At 36.8% G+C, this 24,433-nt stretch overlaps 1 protein-coding gene across 5 annotated transcripts in view; it reads left to right on the forward strand.

The window, feature by feature from the left end:
- LOC150101835 (uncharacterized) overlaps nt 1-24,433 on the forward strand; it is a 574,375-nt gene that overhangs the window by 417,892 nt on the left and 132,050 nt on the right. For all 5 annotated transcript variants that reach the window (XM_090400439.1, XM_090400440.1, XM_090400442.1 and 2 more), the window contains 2 exons: nt 1,497-1,755; nt 15,052-15,231. In XM_090400439.1, the coding sequence (XP_090256565.1) occupies nt 1,497-1,755; nt 15,052-15,231 (439 nt within the window). The remainder of the gene's footprint in view (nt 1-1,496; nt 1,756-15,051; nt 15,232-24,433) is intronic.

Consider the following 24,433-nt stretch of genomic DNA (forward strand, 5'->3'; position numbering starts at 1 on the left):
GCTATCATCTCATTCATTATCAGTGCTCTTCTCCTTCAGTCTGCATTATCATACCAAGGTAACACACTTACTATCTTGCCTCTCACACTTTTCTTCTGAACAGTCCATAACAACTTCAAATCTCTTGTTACACAATTCATTCTTCCTCTCATGTCATTCATACCAACCATCACTATCATGTGTTCACCTGACTCCATTGCCATCACCATACTCCCTATCATTCCTCCATCTTGTCACTCATCTTGCACTCTATTCTCCACTTCCCAAATTACGAATCTCCATATGTGACACTTCTCACAACTTCTTTCATTCTTCTCTCACTTCCATCCCTGATCCTTTTGGCTTCCAGATTCTCTTTCTCTTCCACTTTCCCTCCTTCATCTCATCCCCTCTGTCCCTTGCTCCCACACTCATTTTTCTCCAATTTCTTCTCTCCCCCTGTTTCCCATTCTTTCACCCTTTCTCTCTCTCTCTCTCTCTCGCTCTCTCATGCTTACTCTTATTCTCCTTGCACTAGCTAATCTCTCTCTCTCTCTCTCTAGTCTCTTAATCTCTTCATTTACCCTCCAGTTTACGTCTTCTGTTCATCATCCATCCATTCATAGTCATCATCTCACTTGTTGTTGACAAAGACATTTAAATAATGCCTCAGTAACTTTACAGAAATAAATTAACTATTAGAAAGTCATAAAAAAGCATTAATTGCTTCATTTACATCCAAAATGGAAATTCACTCTCTTTCTTTCTCTCTCTCTCTCTTTCTGTGGTGTGTGTGTGTGTTGTTATTATTATTATTATTATTATTATTACTACTACGTGACACCTCCAGGGAGTCCAAAGCCTCGTCGAGGGAGGACACCTACTCTACATCTCTCTGTCTCCATTACCACCACCACCACCACCGCTTTATCCACCACCTACAACTAACTGCAACTACACCAACGCCATTTACTGCCTGCCACCACCACTAGTATTTCCACAGACGATCACAAACAGCCATGCCCATGCCTGGATTCTAACCCGTAGCCTTTTGGCTGGAGAGCAGATATGCTAACCACTCAGCTAACCAGGCCGGGTTATATCAGATGGTTTTGAATAATATTCAATTATGTATTACTTTTATTCCTAATGATTGTAATCTACAAGGTGATTATAATTTGAGGCCAGACACAGTTTAGGTTATAGATGAATTTAATCACCCAGTGAAGATTACCACCCTTATTGGAGAAATGGCTTAATAAAGTTCCATGTTAAGTTTCTAGAGCAACCTAACATGGAACTTTTTTGAATATTATAAATCTTGTCTTCTGAATTCATTTTTGATAAATATTAAGTATAATACATCATTTGTTTTTTTAGTTAATGTATAAAGAATGTTTTCTGTTTTTATTGAATCCATGTGCAAATGAAGAGATAAATTAAGTAGAATTCATAATGTTCTAATATGTAAATCACTATGAAATTGCTAACATTTATTTTATTTATTTTTGTTTTAGTGCTTTAGGAACAAGTATGGATGTTTCCAGTGATCAGAGTGAGATTTCGTATGAATGTAGTAAAGAAAAATTTCATCGAAATGAAAAGAAAAAAGTTGGTAAAAGACGTCGAACCCAAGATCGCACACCACGTTTGACCATTTTAGGAGTAGAAAATGGTACTTTGGTAGAATGTCAGCTGGAATCAACAAAAGGAAAGACTGTCACTTTCAGATTTGATATAGGTGATATGGATCCAAAGGATATTGCCAATAATTTGGTTTGTCTGATTAATTTCTATTCTATATTTTAAATATTATCAGAAATATTTAATTAATTTAGAGTAGTAGAGAATAAACTTTTAATATATATGAGGTGTGACAATTTAATTCCCGGAATGCATCTGTGTAAAGCCTATGTTTGGAACTATACCTTAGTGGCCACTGTCACTTTCGAAGTAGTCCCCTTGTGCATTTATACACTTGTGGTCTGGAACCCTTTTTCCGGAATACTCTTGAGTTTCTTTATCACATGTTGGATATCAGCGATGTCAGAAAATCTTCATCCTTTTAGCGCAGTTTTTAATTATGGAAATAGCCAGAAATCACAGGGAACTAAATCGGGTGAATAAGCAGGATGACTAGTTCGGTCATCAATTTTTTGGAAAGAAACTCTCACGATGAGCACACTCTCTCTCTCTCTTTCTCTCTCTATATATATATATGGAGAGCATTGTCTATATATAGTATTGTTGGTTGACTGTTTGTCCGTGTTCAGTGAATTCATAGTGGAGTATCCCCTAGTGTGTTTCTTTGATCACAAGGATCATGTGGTTTTGAACAGTGAACAAGACCATGCATGCTTTTTTCGGACATGGCAAACTCGGGGTTTTCCAATGCGTGCTTTGGCATTTTTTTTTAGGATTGTACTGGAAGCACCAGGTTTTGTCACCCATAATTACTCTTGGAAATGTGCTTATTTTCAGAGAGATCATTTGCTACTCGAAGCTGCCGTTGCTTTTGTCATCTATCAAGATCCGAGGCACAAACTTCACAGAAATCATTTGCATACCCAATTCTTCAGTTAATATTACCCTGACTGTTTGTTGATTCATTTGCAATTCATCAGCTATTAATCGCACACTTAACTGTCTGTCAGACCGTACCAAATCTCGCACTTTGTTCACATTTGCATCTGTCATTTTTGTTTTTAGCTGCCCACTTCTTGGGTCATCATTCACATCTTCTCTCCCACCTTTGAATCACTTATGCCACTCAAAGACACTTGACTTTTTCAGAGCATCCACACCATATTTCATTTTCAGCAGCTCCAATGTTTCAGTGGCAGTTTTGCCGATTTTCACACAAAATTTGATGTTAACATGCTGCTCCAAATTTCAATCACACATCTTTCTGCCAAAGTTTACATGCATATCTCTATTGTTTTTGCAACTGCCAACTAGCAAATGGCTCTGTTGGCTTGAGGTTTACACATATATTAGTTAAACATGTACAAAGATGATTACTCATGTGACTCCAACCAAGTCACCACATGATTATATTACATGGCCTTTTCGCAAATTAAATTGTCACACTTTGTAAACTAAACTGTCATCTCTCCTTCCCTTTCTTAGATTACAAAATACTCATCCCCTTTACACTTCATTTTATTTTATATGCCATACCATAAAAACAATAATAATAATGATATCTATATTTATTCTGTTCTCTGATTTCTGTCCTGGTAGAATGAGCCGCAATGCTTATAGTAATTTGGTTTAAGGGGGGGGGGGGAAAACATGACTGCAGATGAACATTTAATTAACCAAAACTAGGTAACAGCATATTTTATTTTGAGCATTGCAAAACACAGCATATTAAACCCAAAAGATTAGAGATCTGGGAAATTCAAACACATTTATAACTTGTTTAACATGGCTATCTTTTAAATTGAAGCTTGTGTGTGCTAGGATAAAACTTCATTTCGATTAGAAACTAAGAGAGAAATTATTTTATGTAATTAGAAATTATAATTTTTCCTCAATTTTGTTAATAAAAAGTTATTTTTGTTAATCACCTTTAGACAGTACAATGTACAAATCTTATTACAACAATGGCTTTCTGTTAATAATGCTTTAGTTCTTTGAATAAATATTCATATTTGAAGGCATATCAGTCTAGTTTAAAATTCTCTTAAATAATGCTTTAATATATCAAACCTCTTCTTGGCCATAATACCTTATATTGATTTTATACACAGTGTGTAGCAGTGAAAATGAGCCAGTTATCATAAAACTCCTGCTGATGGTGCCATCTAGTGGCAGTACATATCATTTAAAAGATCAATTGTTCCTTCCATCCGTCTATTCATTGGACATCAACAGATGATGTATGGTCACTCCAGACCAGTGGTGCACCTGGGGGGGGGGACATGCTCCTCCCAAAAAGGGAAAAAACACTAGAAAATTTTCCAAAAATCCTTTCCTAATTAAAATTCATTTTTTTATTTATGTTGTGTTATGTCTTCTATTTCTATACTACTTATGAATTATCAGTCACATAAGGTGGGAATACCCTATAGCTCTCGGGAATCATGGCCGCTGTGATGCAAGGCGAATGAAGTAGTGCTTAGGTGGACTGAGCACTACTTCATTTGCCCAAGCCAGGCCAGAGGAGATCACGGGTATCATGTCATGCATTGGTGATCACTGCAGATGCTGAGTCATAGGTCATATGCAATGCATAGTGTGTATTCTCAACTCCCCCCCCCCCCAAGATTAAATCTTGAGTGGCTCGCCTCCCTCCACTATCAAGATTAAATCCTGAGTGCCACTGCTCCAGACACACCATTCATCTATCTTATTGACTGCCTTCCCTTCCTCTTTTTCCAGAAACTTTAACTTTTATTACTGTTTTCAGAAGTCCTCCTTCCATCCTTTTAATGTGTCCAAAGTATTTTCAACTTTCTTAAGGAGCCTTAAAGTTCTGCTGATCTCTTCTAGTACCCACCCATTGATTTGCCTTTCAGTATATGATATCCTCAACAGCTTTCTGTGACCCGCATCTCAAAAGCAGCTATCTTTCTCCTATCAGACTTCTTTAGGTTCCAGTCTTACGTTCATAAGTTGCTGTTGAAAAAAACAGCTGCATCCAAAATCCTCAACTTTGTTTCTGTGGAGATAGACCCATCCTTCCAGATTTTAGACAAGTCTCTGACTGTTGTTTTAACCATTTCTAATCTTCTTTTGACATCTTCTGAACAGCAGTTCTTCACATTAATAATAGATCCCTGGTACTTGTACTTTAATGGAGAAAGAATTGACTTCTTCAATTCTTTCTCCATTAAGTTACACTTGTTTCTCAGGAGCTTCCCTCTCTGTATTTCCTTTGAGAACCATAATCTTTGTCTTGCTAGGATTGAGCTGAAGTCCTCTGTTCTTACTGATCTTGTTACCTTTGTCAAGAATTTTGTCCTAGTTCCTACTTGTAATTACAAAGGAATACTGTATCGTCAGCAAACCTCAGATTACTGATCAATCTTCCACCTATGCTAATTACTGTCTTAAGCTCACACAGTGCTACATGCATGATGTGCTCAGCATAGATACCGTTATTATCACCTTTCACCAGCCTCATCTGTTTGAACATTTCAGAATTATTTCCTTCTGCATTTGTTGCCCTCTGGCAACACCCCAATAAATATCTAAAAGCCATAGAAACAGTGGACATTAAAGATCTAACATTATTTCGAAGCTGAAGATTTGTAGAAACTATGAAAGTTTCCTCAGCATCGGAGTTGCCTTAGCTTGCTCTACTTAAAAGTACATGATGACTGCCTTAGCATTCACAGCTCTTTCCTGCCTTCAAATTTATGCCATATATCCACATACTCAAGTCGTCTCTTCCTACACATTCTAGTTATCATGTCATTTGGAATTATTGCTGTTCTTCACAGCTCTCTTCTAAAAGTCCTGCTTATGTCAACCTCATACCAAGTGGCCTTAAAGCCATTATTGATACTGCTTTCTTCATGTTCCACATGGAGAGGACACAATTCTTCTGAAATCATCTTTTCAAAAAATGCTATAGCCATCATATTCTATTCCCATGAGCACATTATTCTTCATTATCTATGTTTGTGGATAATGGATAATGTGGATAACGATACAGTTAGCCCACAAACATACTTATGGACTAACTGTATCAAGGCCACAAACTCTACACACCTATTTCTAATAATACTTGCATTCATGTATAAGCACATTAGCTTTCCCTTGGTCCTCATTTTCTTCTCTTCTTTGACCTGTCTTGTACCAATTCTGGAATTGAAACTTTTCTCATCAACAATTTACCCAGCTTTGCACTGTTACTCTCACTCAGATGCAGACCATCTGCAACAGATGACTCTTTCCTGCCTTCAAATTATGCCATGTATCCACACACTCGAGTCCTCTCTTCTTACACATTCTACTTATCATGTCATTCAGAATCCTTCTCCATTGCTCTGTATCATCCCTTGGCAACACACACAGTTTTCTCCTCTCATATTCTTCTGCTTCACTCTCTCTCTCTAGCAACGCTTGCAAATCCCTTACTACTTCATTCACACTTCCTCACAATTTTTTTGTTCCTTCCTCACAGTCAACTCCTCTGCTCTCCACTGAATCAGTCATTCTTCTTATCATTGCTCCTCTCAGACTCCTTTTACTTTTGGCTTCTGTTTCATTTTCACATTTTTCACCATAGTCTTCATACTTCATACACTACTTTTGCTATTTCATTGCAATCATTCATCTGTAACTCATCTACTACTGGCATCTTCTTTCTTACATCTCCAATTCTTCTCTAAATCTCTTTTCTAAATGTCATCTCACTCTGCATATGCTTCTCTTCATTCCTGAACCTTACTAGTCTTTCTTAATATCCTCACTTGTGTTCATATCTCTCACACTAACTTCTCTACCATCTCCCTTCATTCTTCTTTGGTTATGCTGTCTTTTATATTTTCGTCTGTCTTACTGCTCTTTGTCATTCACTGTGTTTGTACCACATTCACTATTCCTAACTTTTGTTATGCCCATATTGCTTATATCATTCAAACTAATATCAATGCTCTTTCACCAGATTTTTGCCTGGTTTTTTACCACTCACTTGTTGCTCTTGCACAGGATCTCTTCACTATCAGATGACACATATTCTTGTTATGTTCTTGCTATGCTCACTCTCAATTACCATGATATCATCCACCCATCAACTCTGTATTCAAATTGCACTTCACACACACACACACACACACACCTTCCATTCATTTTAAAAATCCATACCTTATCTTCATAATCCAATGAATACATGTAGCACACCTTACATTTTGTGAAATGACTAAAATCAAAATTTAATTCATGAAATTTTATGAAGTCAAAGAATTTTTTAATGAATTTTATGAAGTCAAAGAATTTTTTAATGAATTTGATGAATTGCACAGGTATTGAATTTTTAATTTTTCTTATGTAAGTGTTGAATATATCAAGTGTTGATTAAAAAATCAAAATTTATGGACAGAAGAACTTATATTAAGGCTGATGAATTGCACCTAAATGCATTGTTTACTGATAATGTAAAAGTTCAAAGTAAGGGAAGCTGTATCTTGAGATGAGGAGAATTCAAGGATGTGTGTGTGCACACACACACACACACACATCATAAGATGATTGAGTCCAAGAATTATCAGAAATGCAAATCTACTCTATCAGGTAGCAAATCTGAAACTGGAGCCAATATAAATTGTAAAGAAGTTGTGAGCCTAAGGAAGTACTGTAGTTTAAGTAAATTAATGAAAGAAACACCAGGATTAAGATGGTGTAGTTTCTAAAATTGGTTGATACAACCTGTCCAAAAGTCTTGAGCATTAGTAACACTTGGTTGACAGAATATGATATAGTTACAGGGATAAAATTTTTTTTTTTGGGGGGGGGGAAAGGTTTAGTATTTTCAAGGATAGAGTGAGAATGATTGAGTGGGAGGGATACTGCTGATGATATCAAAAAATTGCATTCAATAAGAGTAGGAGGTCAAGAGGACAGACACTTGAAAGACAGTAAGTGCCTTTGAGTTAGTCTAGTGTGAGATAGAGGCCAACAGAATAAAATATACAGTTGGTTGCTACTACTGACTAGGGTTGGAGTGCAAAGGAAGACGTGCATGATATGCATTGTCAAATTAACTTGATGAGCACAACAAATAATTGTTATATGGACTTCGACTATGGAAAGAAGAAAGAATCCCTTGGTGTGAAGGAAATGAAATTTATAGTTACTGGAAACAGCATTTGATGGACTTTGAGAGCAGTAGATCTGTTCATAACAGCAGAGAATTTGACCATACCCATGCTAGTTGAAGAGAATCATACAGTTTTGATTTGGAAACTTGTAAAACATGTAGAACTATCAATTAAGAAGGAATATATGTGGAATTACAGGGCAGGTGATTATAACAAGCTTCGGGAAAGAGCTTGGAGCAGTACCATGGCATAAGAATCTGCAAAGGAAGGATATTAGTGGTGCATGGGAGATATTCAAGGGTTATCTAAAGGAAGTAATATCAGATTGCATACCCAAGGGCAGAAGGATAAATCAGGTAAGCATTAGATTGATGAGTAGTATTGTTAAGTATGTTACTTAACAATACTACTTATGATACTTTCAGGATACTGCACCCACATATACAACTTTCTGATACCTATCTGTTTAACAGTCTCTACAAAAACAGAAAAAGGGTATATAAGGAGAAAGGTGATGAGTAAGCTCATGAGCAATATAAGACACAGACAAAAAGAGTGACCAACATTATTATTATTAACATCTGACCACCATGGAATCAGAGACTCATCATGGGAGGTAAACACTAGAGCACACCATGCTCATCCAACCATGCCTTAAAGTGATTCAATGTATCTACATTCACAATGCATTTCACTTACCAAATATTCTCAGTGTAAAGAACCTTCTCAGTCCTCTGCTCACGTGAACCCGCCTTATACAGTTTCCAATGATGGACTCTTTTTCTACCCCCCCCCCCTCCCAATCTATGAAAAATCTCTTCCATATTAACCTGATAATAATCCCTGACTAGCTTATATGTCTCAATCATATCCTACTCCTGTTCGAAAAGCTTAGCAATTTACATGCTCTTAATCTGTCCTTGTACTGTACATTCCAAAGACCACTGACCAGCTTTGTGAATCTTCACTGGACCCATTTAACATATCCTTGTCACCATGAAAACCAAGTGACCAAATCTGTACAGTAATCCATATGAGGACTGATCAAGAAATAAAGAGGTTATGAGACAATGGCATCATAACCTCTCTATTTCTGCATGTCAGGGTCCTCCACATTATTGCCATTATCTGATGTGGCGTCTTCACAACTTGTGCAATGTGGCTCCTGAATTTCAGGTCCTTGTCCACTATCACTCCTAGATCACTCTCATCTCCTCTACTTCCTTTAAAGTTTCCTCAACAAGTGTATACTTTGCATCCCATCGTCGCTTACCAAATCTCAAAACCTTACTCTTTGCAACATTAAATTGGCAGTTCCACTTACCTGCCCAATCATGCATCTATTCAAGTCCTCCTGTAAGGCCACTAGTGACCTTCCTCTTTCGGTATACTGCATCCACATATACAACTTTCTGATACCTATCTGTTTAACAGTCTATTTAACAGTTTGTCATGTGGCAGTCTATCAAAAGCTTTTGCAAAATCCAAGTACACCACTGTATATACATCTCCCTTCTCCAAGGTATTTTTTACCTTGTTATAGTACATAAGTCAGTAAGAAAAACATGATCTCCCTTTAAAAAAAGACCTATTCTGATAACCACCCAGATTACTGCTGTTATCCACCCATTTCTGTATCCTACTTTTCACCAACCTCTCTAGTGACTTCACCACAACTGCAAATATAGAGATTAGCCTATAATTGGTAGCCACATCATTATCACCACATTTATGCAATGGAACAATTTTACTTCTTTCCACTCCCTTGGAACCTTTGCTGTTGTAAGACTCTTATTAAACATGCATGCCAATGCTACTGCCAATTTCCTGGACCATTCCCTTAAGAAGCATGGTGATATGTCATCAAAAAAAGTCTTCCTCTGTTGACATCAAGTTTATTTATTTCCTCAAATACCTCCTTTTCACTCAAAATTAAGCCATCAACAATCTCTATTGCAGCAGTTACCATTCTACCATTTTCATCCATTAATGTCATCTTACCATAATCATTCTTCCTTCTACTTACCATATATCTAAAAAAACTCTCTGGGGTTTATCTTCGCCTGATTAGCTAATTCTGCTCATACTGCACTTTTGTTTTCCTTACTAACTGAGTCACTCTCCTGGCTTGTTCTTTATACTCTTCATGTAGCTGATTATTACCATTATTCATCTTGTATTGCCTCCAAAGTGCCTTCTTCTTCCAGATTTCCTGCTTAAGCCACGCATTTATCCATTTTACACCTACCTTATTCAGCCTTTTGATCTTCAGAGTACATTCACACATTGATGCTATCATGTGATTTTTTGTCAGTACCCAAGCAGCATTTATTTCCTTAACACTCAACTACTCATTCTATGCTATAGCTCCTATCTGTCTCCTAAGCTTGTCATAATCACCAGCCTTGTACTTTTACAATACATCCTCTCCTCACAGAAGTCTACATATGACTAGCAACAACCCAGGTGATCACTTCATGATCACTCTCACCAACTGTAGGAAAGTGCAAAACCCCTCTCACAATTACATTCTCTGATGAAATGATCAGATATAAAACTCTCAATCTTTGTATGCCCTCCTTTACATGCTGCCTGAGATAGTTTCTCAGGAACTCGAGAAATTCATTTTCCTTATTCACAAATGCTATCTCTTCATTCCAGATTGTATCGCCATAATTAAAATCACCCATAATAATTATCCTTCGTTTGTTTACTAATCCAAGTTGTTTATACATTTCTTCATCCCCACCCTCCACATTCCCTCCCATATAGCACATCCAACTAAATGTCTTCCTGTCAACATCCACTTTATGCCACTCTGCCTCATAACCATCGTCACTATTTCTCTCTTTCATGTCTTGTCTACCTTATGTAGATGTAATGCCCAAGCTATCATCAGCAGCACCCCTCTTCCCTTCTTGCCTTTTCTATCCTTACAAAAAATACTGTATTCTCCCATTTTTATTCTTGTTAGGATATCATCTTTATTCAACCATTTTTCACTTATTCCAACAATTTTGGAGTGAATAAACTCAATCAGTGAAACCATTTCCCTTATTTCTGATACTTTTGGCATTTGTAAATAAACACAGCAGTTCATTTTTAGGTCTATAACCAGTCCTATCCAAGCCACTTGTTTTTGTTTTGTAATTTCCCCACTACACCTGCCCTTGCCCAATCTCCCTTATCACTGCTTACCACATATATCTGCTCAGTCTCAGCTTCCCACCCACATCGCAATATTTTTCATTTCTATGCTGATCATATTCATACATACTTTCACCGACTGCTACTTCCAACATCCACTCTCTTTATGCCATGTCTCCCGTGGTAAGAAGGCAAAATTAGATTGAGAGGAAATTAGCTGAATGGACCAAAGGAAATCCTATAAAATTATTTTGCTATGTAGCGAGAAAAGAAGACTAACAATAGAAGATAACTTTAATGAAAGCTGATAATGTGCAGTTGACAAAAGCAAATGAAATAGTTGAGTTGCTGAGTTATTACTTTCCAAGGGTCATCCTGGTAGAAATGTTCCAGAAACGAGAAGTGATTTTGATAGAAGTAGATGAATTGGAGATACTTAGAATATTTCAGAATTTCAATGAAAATATGGTCATGGAATTAGTTGGGACATTGGCATGCAGATTACAAGAATGTTCAAAGGAATTGGCATTGTCTCTGACTAGGCTGTTTAATTTCATTCTCAGCTCTGATAAGAACTCTAGAGTGTGGAAGGAGAGCAGAATAATTCCATTGCATTAGAAGACTGAAAGACAGAGGTAGTGAATTAATCATAAGGGCATGGATGATGGTAAAGGTATTGGAGAAATTGGTCAAAAAAAAATTACAGGCCTCCTGCAATGAACCTTTAGACTCTGTGGAAATGACTATGCTGTAATAATGATAATAGTAATAATAAAGAATTTCTGGTTTGAGATGTAATTTAAGAAGAAACATAGGCTGCCAGAAATCAGTTGTACCAAAGTTTCATTCAGTCTGTTTTTTCAAGAAAAATTCTTTAGGACTTCAAACTTTCTTATAAAGAAGTATATATTCAATAATTTTTTTTTTTAATCTAGAGGATGTTTTGTCATGAGTTAATATCTGATATATCATTTGCTTCAATGGTTGCTATAATTATTATTATTATTTATATGATGCCTCCAGGGAGTCAATAGACTCATTATTCATTACAACTCTCTGTCTTCACTGCTCAATCCACCAACTACACCAATGCCATCTACTGCCCACTACCACCACTTTCACAGACATCCATGCCCATAGCGGGATTCGAACCTGCAGCCTTTTGACTGGAGAGCAGATACACTGACCACTCGGCCAACCAGGGGGCTGGCTGGCTGGCTGGCTTAATGTTAATAATGTTGAAAGTATATTTTTCACTTGGTTAGACTATAATAAATTTGGTTTAATTCTTTATCTAAGTGTGAGCAAACAAAGTTTGCGCCTGAAAGTATCTTCAGGACTGGGGTAAGGTAGTACAACACCAGGCAACTCATTGTAAAGGTGGAGCAAGCTAACATCACTCCTATCTCAGTATCTCCCATAATGCAAAACACATCTCCTTGCGGATATGTATAATGTTATGCATTAAGGGAAGGGCCACTACCCAGACTAGTTTTAACCTTTATTGAGGTCTCTTCAGTGGGAGCCAGGCCCAAGTGGAGATACCAGGCATGCTTCTACCTGGTACCCCAGTCCTGATGATACTTTCAGGCACAAACTTTGTTTGCTCACACTTGGATAAAGGATTAAACTAAATTTATTATAGTCTAACCAAGTGAAAAATATACTTCCAACATCTTTCTCTAAATCCAGAGTAATTTAATAAAAAGGTGGTACACCGTTTGGCAACTCCTATAGGTAGAGATGACCTTGCTAATGTGCTTGGTATCTCCACTTGGGCCTGGCTCCCACTGAAGAGACCTCAATAAAGGTCGAAACTAGTCTGGGTAGTGGCTCTTCCCTTAATGCATAACATTATACATATCTGCAAGGAGATGTGTTTTGCATTATGGGAGATACTGAGATAGGAGTGATGTTAGCTTGCTCCACCTTTACAACGAGTTGCCTGGTATTGTACTACCTTATCCCAGTCCTGAAGATACTTTCAGGTGCAAACTTTGTTTGCTCACACTTGGATAAAGGATTAAACTAAATTTATTATAGTCTAACCAAGTGAAAAATATACTTTCATCATCTTTCTCTAAATCCAGGGTAATTTAATAAAAAGGTGGCACACCATTTGGCAACTCCTATAGGTAGAGATGACCTTGCTAATGCTTCTGCCTGGTATTTCCACTTGGGCCTGATTTCCACTGAAGAGACCTCAATAAAGGTCGAAACTAGTCTGGGTAGTGGCCCTTCCCTTAATGCATGACATAATACATATTATACATAATGCAAGGAGATGTGTTTTGCATTATGGGAGATACTGAGATAGGAGTGATGTTAGCTTGCTCCATTTGCAACGAGTTGCCTGGTGTTGTACTACCTTACCCCAGTCCTGAAGATACTTTCAGGCGCAAACCTTGTTTGCACACACTTGGATAAAGGATTAAACTAAATTTATAATATGAATAATACATAAGTACTTTGCAACTTGTTATATACGTGTACCACTTAGATATCGGTATAGGTATAAACGTCCGTTAAAGTTATTTATACGAGGGTGGTCTGAAAAGTTCTTGGCCTAACAATGAAAAAACGAATTTATAATTTCAAAATTATTTTTATTTTTCCACATAATCTCCCTTAAGACTGATACATTTATTTCAGCGATGCTCTAGCACCATTATCCCATCCCTGTAGTGGTTCTCAGTAAGAGCTGCAAAATACCCCTCTACAGCTGCAATCACCTCTTGATTCAAAGAAAAACGCTGATCAGCAAGGAAGAGTTTTAGTTTTGGGAAGAGATAGATGTCAGAGGGAGCCAAATCTGCTGGATGTTCCAACAATTCATAGTTCAGATCCCTTAATTTTCCCATTGCCAAAACGCCTTTGTTTGCATGTGCATTCTCTTGATGAAAGATGATTTTTTTCTTCTGCAAACCTGGTCTTTTCTCACAAATTTTTTCATCTAGTCCAGTTATTGTTTTACCATGGGAACTTTCAAGATAATTAATAAACAAAATCCTTTGGCATCCCAAAACACCGATGCCATGACCTCCCGCGGTGATGGAACTGACTTTGTCTTCTTTGGTGCTGAACAACCGACTTCTGTCTGCTTTGATTGCTGTTTATATTCTGGTGTGTAATGGTGAATCTAAGTCTCATCCACAGTAATAAATTGATGCACAAAATCTGTTTTATTCTTGTTAAAATGCTTCAAGCACTGTTCAGAGATTTTCATGTGAGTGTGTTTTTGATCTGCTGCAAGCAAGCAGCGCACCCATCTTGCTCAAAGCTTTTTCATTTGCAATTCTTCATGCAGAATATATCCTACATGTTCTTTTGAAATGCCTGTAGTCTCAGTAATTTCATGCACTTTGACTTACCATATCATGCGCTTGTTCAATGATTTCTAGTGTTGTCACACTTCTTGGACATCCTTCACGTGGATCATCTTCAAGGCTGGTGCAGCCACGTTTAAACTCGGCAGCCCATTTCTTAATTGCCGAAAATGAAGGAGAAGAGTGCCCATAAACTTTTATGAATGTTGAATGAATTTCCTTTGGCATTAAACCTTCTTTTACAAAGAATTTTATAACCGCATGATACCCAATTTTATCCATTTCAAGGGATACAGACAACGCGTTTGCTTCAGACAGCCATATAAATCAAACTACTTGATAGAATGACTTGCAATTTCACATGGATGCTTATGACAGATGTACCAACTTAGAAAAAAAAAAAATCTTGCCGATAGTGTTGCCATCTATGGTCGAAGCCGAGAACTTTTCAGACCACCCTCATAATTCCATAAAGTATTGCATTTAGTATGCAGTTATTCTGACCTGATAGTTGATAAAGTTTAATGATTATGCATGTGTTTCCTATTCAGCTGGTTTTCGTTCCATAGTATGCATGTCTATTGCCTTAAAGAAATTATATAGTATCATAATGAAACATTTATTTTACTTATTTATCCATTAAACAAACAAAGTTTGCGACTTTATGTGCAAACTTTGTTTGCTTACACTTGGATAAAGTATTAAACCAAGATTAAACAGTTAAAAATAGATAACATTAAACTTCTGTAAACTTTTTTAGTAACTGAATAAATAAGCTGATAACCATCAACAGCCAACTGATCTGATAAAATTTTGTTTATTTTTAGGTAGTTACAAATCTTCTGGCAGAAAATCATGTAGAGATATTTACAGAACTAATTCAAGATATAGTGAAGCAGCTAAAAGAAAATCCTGACAAAATCCCTGTGGTTCATTATCACGAACCACCTCAAAGTTCTTTGGTTCAATCTCGTCAGGGATCTAAAGAATCTCTTGATAGAGAACGTGTAAGTTAGGATGTTTTTTGTTTTATTATAGAAAAAAAAAAAAAACTCATGACTTTTAAATGTTCTTTCTTTTCAATATATAAATCTTAGTGCATTTGACTCATGATGAATTGTCCTTCAATGAACTGCTACCCTGTTTTAACCAAAATCAAGAGTTCAAGTGTAGTCTCCATTCATGTTGAAGTTTCTGGAAAGAGAAAACTATGTAGACACTGAAATGCAAAAAATACTTTACTGACTAAAATTAATTATTTATCATCTCAAAATTTAGAGATAGAGAATCCAATAGTATCAATATAAAATGAAACTATTAAGCCTGCTAGATAATATTACAAGTTGCCCAACCGAAACTTTCTCGAAACTAAAAATTTTTTATTTGCATACACCAAGACAATACAGGCTACCTAAGATCTACAAATCTGGAGCCCCATTGTGCCACCTATAAACTGGCTAAACACTTGGCATCTGAACTCAACAAATGCATTGGCAAGACACCATTTGCATAAAAAAAAAAAACTCCATGCATTTTAAAACCTCCTCACAGAAATGTAGTGGTAATGCTACTAACCTTCAATAACCTTTGCTTAGTAAACCTCGATCTGGTTAACATTTTTACAAATGTTCTAGATGATACACTAGTTCTCTTTTCCAGAATTTATTCCCCTGACATTCACAAACTCTTTAAGTACTGTCTTAAATTGAGGTATTTTAGCTGGAACAGCCAGCTCTTTAAACAAATTGGAGATGTAGCAGTTTGCTCCCCACTATCACTAACTACTAACTTATAGATGGAATTGTTGAAAGTTTTCCCACTTGGTTATATTATAAATTAAAGATGCCAAGAAATTATATTCTTGGTTTAATCCTTTATCCAAGTGCAAGCAAACAAAGTTTACATCTGAAGTCACTTCACAAATGACCTACTTGTATATAGAGGTTAATGAATTCACATCATTGCCTTAGTATCCCATAATGCAACACACATATTGATGTGAAGTCATTAGCCTCTATATACAAGTAGCCATTCATTAAGCGGCTTTACATACAAACTTTGTTTGCTTACACTTGGATAAAGGATTAAACCAAGAATATAATTTCTTGGCTTCTTTAATTTATAGATGGAATTGTTTGAATTCTTGGCATTTAATTTTGCCCAACTCAAGTATAAAGTGTGTGTCTTTACAACATGTCTGTGATAAAGACATTGTCTTTACTGCAGACATGTGGTAAAGACATTGTCTATATACCTCAATTCTACTTTAAGCTATGACAGTACCCTTAAAACTATCCATCCTGTAATTAATTTCACTGTGGAAGTGAAAAATAAAGGGCTCTAACCTTCTTGGATACGTTAGTTACAAGGCAAGCAGATGGGTCTTCATATATTCAATTTACTGTAAGCCCATTACACACAGATAGATAGATATCACATGCCACTTCACACCCATCCTGCCCAGCAAATGTCCAGAAAATTTCAGCCTCAGGACCAGCATTGCGCCTGGTACAACAGCTCTATCCACATTATTCCAACAAAAAAGTAAGTTGCCAAACTTCTTAAAAAGAACAACCCACCACTCCTAAACCAGATTATACATACACCCTATCTTTACTTTACATCAAAGGTACAACAGACAAACTGGGCTCCCTCCTGAAACAATACAGAATCAGAACAGTATACACATCTCTAAACAAAATATCCACCTTTCTAAGACAAATCAAGGATTGCCAGGACCTTCTCTCCTTCCTAGGTATCTGCAGCATCTCCTGCCAGAAAAATTGTTATTCAGGTCATTTTTTTTTTTTTTCACTGAAAGTGTATTGTTAAAGTGTCTATGATAATTCTATCTTGAGCTAGTGAGAGTCAGCTTGTAAATAATTAATTTTATTCAGTAGATTATTTATTTCGTTCCAGTGTCTATGTAGTTTTCTATTCCAGAAACTTTACATGAATCATAACAACAGCTATAGAAATTCAAATTTCTGTAACTGTTGAAATTTGAAGTGCAGCCTCCAGTATCTTTTAACCAGTAACCTGCAGAATGTTGTGAGTGTTAATATACATCTGGCATTTACAATATGCTAATATGTGCTTGATACACATTTCCTGTTAAGATATTTTATTTCATTGCATATAGCTTCATTCTGGGAGATTTCAACTACATGTAAAACAGTCTCTCGTAAAACAGTCTTAATCGGATTTACGATCTTTAAAAATCTCTCTGTCATTCTCTCCAGTGTGTTTTACAGTCCAAAATGACTTCTAGTTCCCTCGTTTCACTCTTGGTTATTTCTTGCTGCAAAAGAGAATTTTTTACTGGAGAATATTAAAATATTTTCATAATTCTTCATATGCTGCTAATTGCCAAAGATAGATCATCTCACAAACCATACTGATCAGCTCGGGCCACACCATCTAACTCAGAATCACTGTTATCATCTTTATCATATTCAGAATCTGTATTGAATTCACTATCACTGCTACAAGTCACTGATGCTTCACCTTTCAACTTTTTAACACAAAATAATCTGACATAAAATAATGGTTGTGGCAGTACTGTTGAATAGTCGGTGATAATTTTCCGAATTTTTCCATAACAGCTGCACCGTCACTTGTAATTGCAGCCACTTTCAAGTTGTAACTGAAAGGTTTCTAATCTTTCCTGAAGCAAGGATAACCCTTTTTCCACAGGACAGTTCCCATGTATTCTTATTAAACCAAGGTTCATAGAGATCTCATTGCAGCATACGTAAACATTCATGTATCTGCGATTCTTGCAACTGGTCTACTCGTCTATTGAAATACTCAGTTTTTTATTATCACATTTGAATACTTCCAATTTCTGGATGTACAGGTGTTTCACTTTACTATAACAATTATGTATTAGTGTCATAACTGAAGATGAAGGCATTGGCTCATCATCATTCAATTCAGACTGTTTTTTCCTTTTCATTCCATGAATGTATACTAGGTGCCTATGTAGACCGCTGGTTGATGATGCTTTGCATTGCGAAGTTTTGGAGCATATCTGGCAACGAGCCGTTTCTTTATCTTTTCTAAAATATTCCCAACATTCTTTATACTCTTTACTCATTGTGACAGCAATCTATAAAAAAGTATTAAAATAGGAACATGCAAGGAACGTTAATGTGCTCACACGTTAGAAATGCTCTCTCTCTTATCGTTTCTCCACAGGAGTAAGAAATAACAAAAGGCTACCAGTGTTCTAGCTTAAGAAAGTCTCATATTTGAAGAGAACAGTGGTGATTTATTGCTAACCAGAATGAATTGATAAGCACAACAAAAGTCCAACTCGAGTATTAATATATATATATATATATATATATATATATATATATATATATTTTTTTTTTTTTTTTTTTTAAATTGAGTTGGAATATGAAATATTTATTTAAGATATTACTGTTAGAACATTTTAAATAAATTTTATTTGCATACCAGTTCATTTTAATTCAGACAATCTATAAAAAAATATTAAAATATGTATTTATTAAAAATTTTCCCGATTTCCCGACCAAATTTTCTCGGGATTTGGGAACGGAAAATGAAAAAAATTCTCGAGAATGGGCAGGAGGGAATTCCCGCCCGGAAATCCTATTCGTCACCTTGAAAACCCGGCAACTAAATCTATGTGCAACCAAATCCATACGAGGCCTGATCAAGGTCTCAAACAGTGGCATCATAACCTCTCTATTTCTGTATGTCAGGGTCCTCCACATTATTGCCATTATCTGATGTGACGTCTTCAAAACTTGTGCAATGTGGCTCCTGAATGTCAGGTCCTTGTCCACTATCGTTCCTAGATCACTCTTATCTCTTCTACTTCCTTTAAAGTTTCCTCACCAAGTGTATACTTTGCATCATTGCTTACCAGATCTCTAAACCTTACACTTTGCAACATTAAATTGGCAGTTCCACTTACCTACCCAATCATGCAATCTATTCGAGTCCTCCTGTAAGGCCATAACATTTGCTTGACTCTGCATCGCTCTCTCCAATTTTGCATCATTTACAAACAGCTGTATGTCAAACAGTTAAACCCATCCCAATATCATTAATATACAAATTGAACAACAATGGTCCCAAAACTGACAGTACACCACTAGTGACCTTTCTCTTTTGGGATACCGCATCCCCATATACAACTTTCTGATATCTATCTGACAGCCATCACTGATCCAACTCAGAAGTCTGTTATTATTATCATTATTCAGGCCTACATGGAGTCCAAAGACTCATCGCGGGAAGTCCTTCCTAAGAAACACAAATTCTATCAGGACTCATCATGGGAGGTTCCCTCCTAGGAAACACAATGTCTATCATAAACTCATTGACCATTCTCGTTCTCACCACTTTATCAGGCAATGCATTCCATGATTCAACCATCCTCCATGCAAAGAAACCACTCCTCACCCTCTTGCTCATGGTTTCCTTTTGTAACTTCCAGGATGGCCCCTTGTCATCACTCCTTCCCTCTGTTCAACCAAGTGAAAGAACTCCCCAGTGTCAACCCTGTAACCACCTCTCAACAGTTTAAAAGTCTCAATCATATCACCTCTCCTTCTATCTACCAAACTCTGCAGTCCACATTCCCTCAGCCGAGTCTCATAACTAACATTGTACAGTCCTGACACCATCTTTGTTATCTGCCTTTGTACCCTTTGCACAGTTAATTTATCCCCTTCAAATCCTGGGTACCAAATCTGAGAACAGTAGTCTAAGTGTGGTCTGATTAGAGTCTTATACAACGGAATGATAACTCCCTGTCCAAAGTATTTGTCACCTTGTTATAGTACATAAGTAAGTTAGTAAAACATGATCTCCCCTTAAGAAATACCTGTAGAAAAAGCATAATATAGAAACAGAGCACATCAATGGGAAAAATTTGGAGGGAATCAATAAGAAGGGTCATCCATTAAGTGAATAACTCTTCTCTGAATGTAATGTAGCATTCTCGGGGGAGGTTTTTGGTTTCCACCAAAGATGTGTTAACAATACTCTACAGTTTGGTAGATTTGAGATTTTTAGAGTTTTAGGAGTTGAGCAAGAAAAATCATTTGTACATCTTGGAGGACTCAGGAATATGAAAGATAATAATCGTATGATGATACTCAGCCGTGAGTCCCCCTTTACGGGGAGGTATGGCATCATCTCAGTTCCCCCATATTTTATCCGGGCTCCGGAACCAGCATAGCTAATGAATCAGACCTATGGCTGGGTCGGTATTCCTGACTGTAATCCATGTGTGTTCACTAGACCTGTTTGCAGGATGAAAAACCCCAGATAAACTAGTGGAAAAAACCCTGCTGTCCACGCCCAAGACCGGCTAACTTGGCTATGGCTGAAGAAGTCCTTAAGCTCCTCACTCATCGATGGGAATCGAACCTAGGACACTCCTTCCCCAGGCATATGGGTGCAAAGCGCATAGCCACTAGGCTGACCGCACGAACATATGAAAGATGTAAGTTTGAAATACAAAGAATTGCTATGGCAAAAGAAGTATTAGAGAAATAGAGATTATTTATTATAAGCAAAATAAATACAGATATACAGAAGGATTTATAAAAACATTTGTTTGGAGTGTATTCTTATAGTTTTGAGACTTGGATTATTACATTAAAAGATTGGAAAATAATTGAAATGCTTGAAAGGTACTGATGGATAGTATTACTAGGAGTCAATTGGTGAGAAAGAAAAACTGACAAAGTCTTGCATAAAAGAAAGAGAACTGAGTATTGAAGAAAAAAATCATAGGAAGAAAGATGAAAATCCTGGGACACATATGAAGAAATAACAAAATGGACTAAACATATTTGAAGGAAAGGTACCAGGGGAAAAGAAGAAGAGGACGGCCAAAATATACACTGAGATGTTTAGATTAACCAGCGGAAGTTATAAGCTTCTAAAGAAGAATGCCAAATATAGGGAGACCTGGAAGAGGGAACTCTCTACTGACAGGACTGTCCCTTGCAATGATGATAATGATGATTTAAGCAGAAGAGAAATGATGCTTAGAATGAAAAAGAATACAAAGTTTTTTTGGAAGATGAAGAGACTATGTGATATTTTTATGCCAGAATATGCCAAATGTGAAAGTCAACTAAAGGAGAGAAAACAAATCTTCATTGGTGATAAGCATTTTATCCAAAGTGAGAGAGTGAGGCATGGTCTTTCTTCTGGGAAATCAGAAAGGATCAAGTTTTTGTTAGCATTAAAGTTTACCAAAAAAAAACCTTCACCCCCAGAATGGCTAGAAGATTAGTATTTAAGGCCATCTTGAAGCTTGAGTCATGTAAGTACTACAAGTTTTTGTGAATAACAACAAGGAATGGAATATACTATCATCAGCAAAACTATGGATAGGATTTGATGTTAGTGAGAGATCATTGCTGTATTAAAAGATGAGTACAGGTGAAATTACAGAGCCTTGTGTTACTCTGGCATTGATGGGAAAATCAGATGAAAAGGAACCATCCACCATGACTTGCAGTGAACAGTCAGAGAAGTAGCTGGCAATCCACTCACAAGAGTAGGAAGGGAGGTCATATGGTTGCAGCTTGGAAAGAAGACCAACTCAGTCAAATGGTTTGGAAATATCAAGAGGTGAACAATATGAGATTCTCCAATTCTTTCCATGGCCTGTGTCCAAAAGTAGGTAAGGTTAGCAAAGAGGTCGTCTATAGAATGAGAATAGTAGAATCGATATTGGTGATTGTTAATTAACCAAAGGTCTCTATCTCATGAAAAATCCAGTTGTTGATTACTTTTACAATCACATTTGAGAGTGTTGAGATGAGGACAATGGGATGATAGTTTGATGGCTGACTTTTACATACTGTACATTGATGGTACTGGACTGTAGGAAGTTGATTAGGCTAAAGATTTTGGGGTTCGTGACAAGGTGTTGAAGTTCAGAGGGCAGTCTATGTTGCAAAAGCTCAAAAAGACTACTCAGATGCTGAAGAATTTATTGACAGGTAGAGTCAAGGTTATTATTCCTCTTTATAAGCCTATAATACTGGCATATCTTTATTACTAGTGTACTGATTTGATCACCTTGGTTTCTTGATAATGAAGAAGTATGGAGAGAATCCAGATATGAGTGACCAGAATAGTGACACATCTGTGGAATTCTGTATTAGGATAGATTGAAAGTGTGTGGGTCATAAAGTTTAACTGACAGGCAGAAAAGAGGAGGCATGTTTGAAACTTATAAATTACTAAAGGGTTTCCATAAGATTGATATGAAGGAAATTTTTCTTTACACGACTAGTAGGAAGAGAACAAGGGGTTACTCCTGAAAGTTATGTAAGGATTATGGTTAGTAAGTAAGTTAATAACTAGATTTTTGCTGGAGAGCGATGAATGACTGAATGGATTGCCAGAAGTAGTTGTGAACGTTCCAACAGTGAACGAGTGTAAGGAGAGCTATGATAGATAGTATGTAAATAACAGTTAGTATTGGCTTCCACATGAGTCTTTTGATTCCATCAAGATGCCAGTGTAATAATAATATTAATAGCTTATGGACAAGTAGTATCTAGTGCTGTTGATTTTGCATGTTATTGATATAGGAAATAATCTGATATGAAATCATCAGTTTCTGATGATGTACAGGGTTATCAAAAAAGTAAGTATCTCTGTTTAAGGCCTTGTGGAGCACATTCAAACTGAATGTCCTCAAAGAAGAATGATCCAATGATAAACAAAGCTGGAAACCTGCACCAGACAGTAACTTTGGATGAATGTAAAGGAATTTGTTGGATTGCATGCGGGTTTTGTGTAGCCCATACCATACATTTGTCAGTATTCAGAGCACTGTTTAGGTGAAAGTAAGCCTCATCTCCCCACAAAATGATTCACAGCCATGCAGCATCCAACTCTACTGAGGAACAAATGTTAAAGTGAATGCCAGTCAGCGTTCAAAGTCCTGTAGGTGCAACTTCCTATGTCAGAGTTATCTTGAATGGATAGAAATGCAGAATCTTTCATAGAATTTTCCAGACAGTAGTTGATTAGGCTAAAGATTTTGGGGTTAATGACAAGGTGTTGAAGTTCAGAGGGCAGTCTATGTTGCAAAAGCTCAAAAAGACTACTCAGATGCTGAAGAATTTATTGACAGGTAGAGTCGAGGTTATTATTCCTCTTTATAAGCCTATAATACTGGCATATCTTTATTACTAGTGTACTGATTTGATCACCTTATGGATGTGATCAAATCAGCTGTATCAAATCAGCTCATGAACTGCAGGAACCAACACTGTTATTCATAACCTGCTCCACAACAAAAGTAGCAACTTCATTCACTTGTTCTGAACTGATTGGTTTGTGACCTCTACCAGGCTCCAACAATACCATTTCTTCAAAAACGACTAATCATTCATTGCAGAGCACATAGAGATAGTGGAACTTATTGACATTTATTCAGGCAATGGAATTTTCAGAGGCTGCAATGTGTTGCTGCCTCTGAAAATTCCATTGCCTGAATAAATGTCAATAAGTTCCACTATCTCTATGTGTATAATAAATTTAGTTTAATCCTTTATCCAAGTGTGAGCAAACAAAGTTTGCGCCTGAAAGTATCTTCAGGACTGGGTTAAGATGGTACAACACCAGGCAACTCGTTGCAAAGGTGGGGCAACACTCCTATCCTAGTATCTCCTATAATGCAAAACACATCTCCTTGCAGATATGTCTAATGTTATGCATTAAGGGAAGGGCCACTACCCAGACCGGTTTCGACCTTTATTGAGGTCTCTTCAGTGGGAGCCAGGCCCAAGTGGAAAATAAACTTTCAATATCTCTATGTGCTCTGCAATGTTTAAGTATCTCTGTATAGCTTCACAAGCAAGGTATGTTGGGGCAAGGTTAATGCCATCACTGTGGATGGTATTATCAACCAGAATGAAGGGAAAATGACAAGTCCATTTTTTTATCCTCTTGGCACCTGCCGAGTTGCAGGTTATGCAAATTACATGCATTTAGTTTACATTCAACTCGGCAGGTGCCAAGTTGCATGTAAACCATTCACCACCAGGGGCAGTTTAGAACATTTCTCTCTCTCTCTCAGATATCGCTTCCACATGATGCACAATATATTCCTGCAACATTTCACAACATTTTGGATTACTAGATGGTGCTCCACATGGCTTTAAAGGATACTTTAATTTTGATCACCCTGTA

The sequence above is a fragment of the Typopeltis vanoorti genome, chromosome 11 (assembly GCF_054136105.1).
Source record: "Typopeltis vanoorti isolate ZY-2024b chromosome 11, IOZ_Tvanoo_1.0, whole genome shotgun sequence".
Lineage (NCBI taxonomy): Eukaryota > Metazoa > Arthropoda > Arachnida > Uropygi > Thelyphonidae > Typopeltis > Typopeltis vanoorti.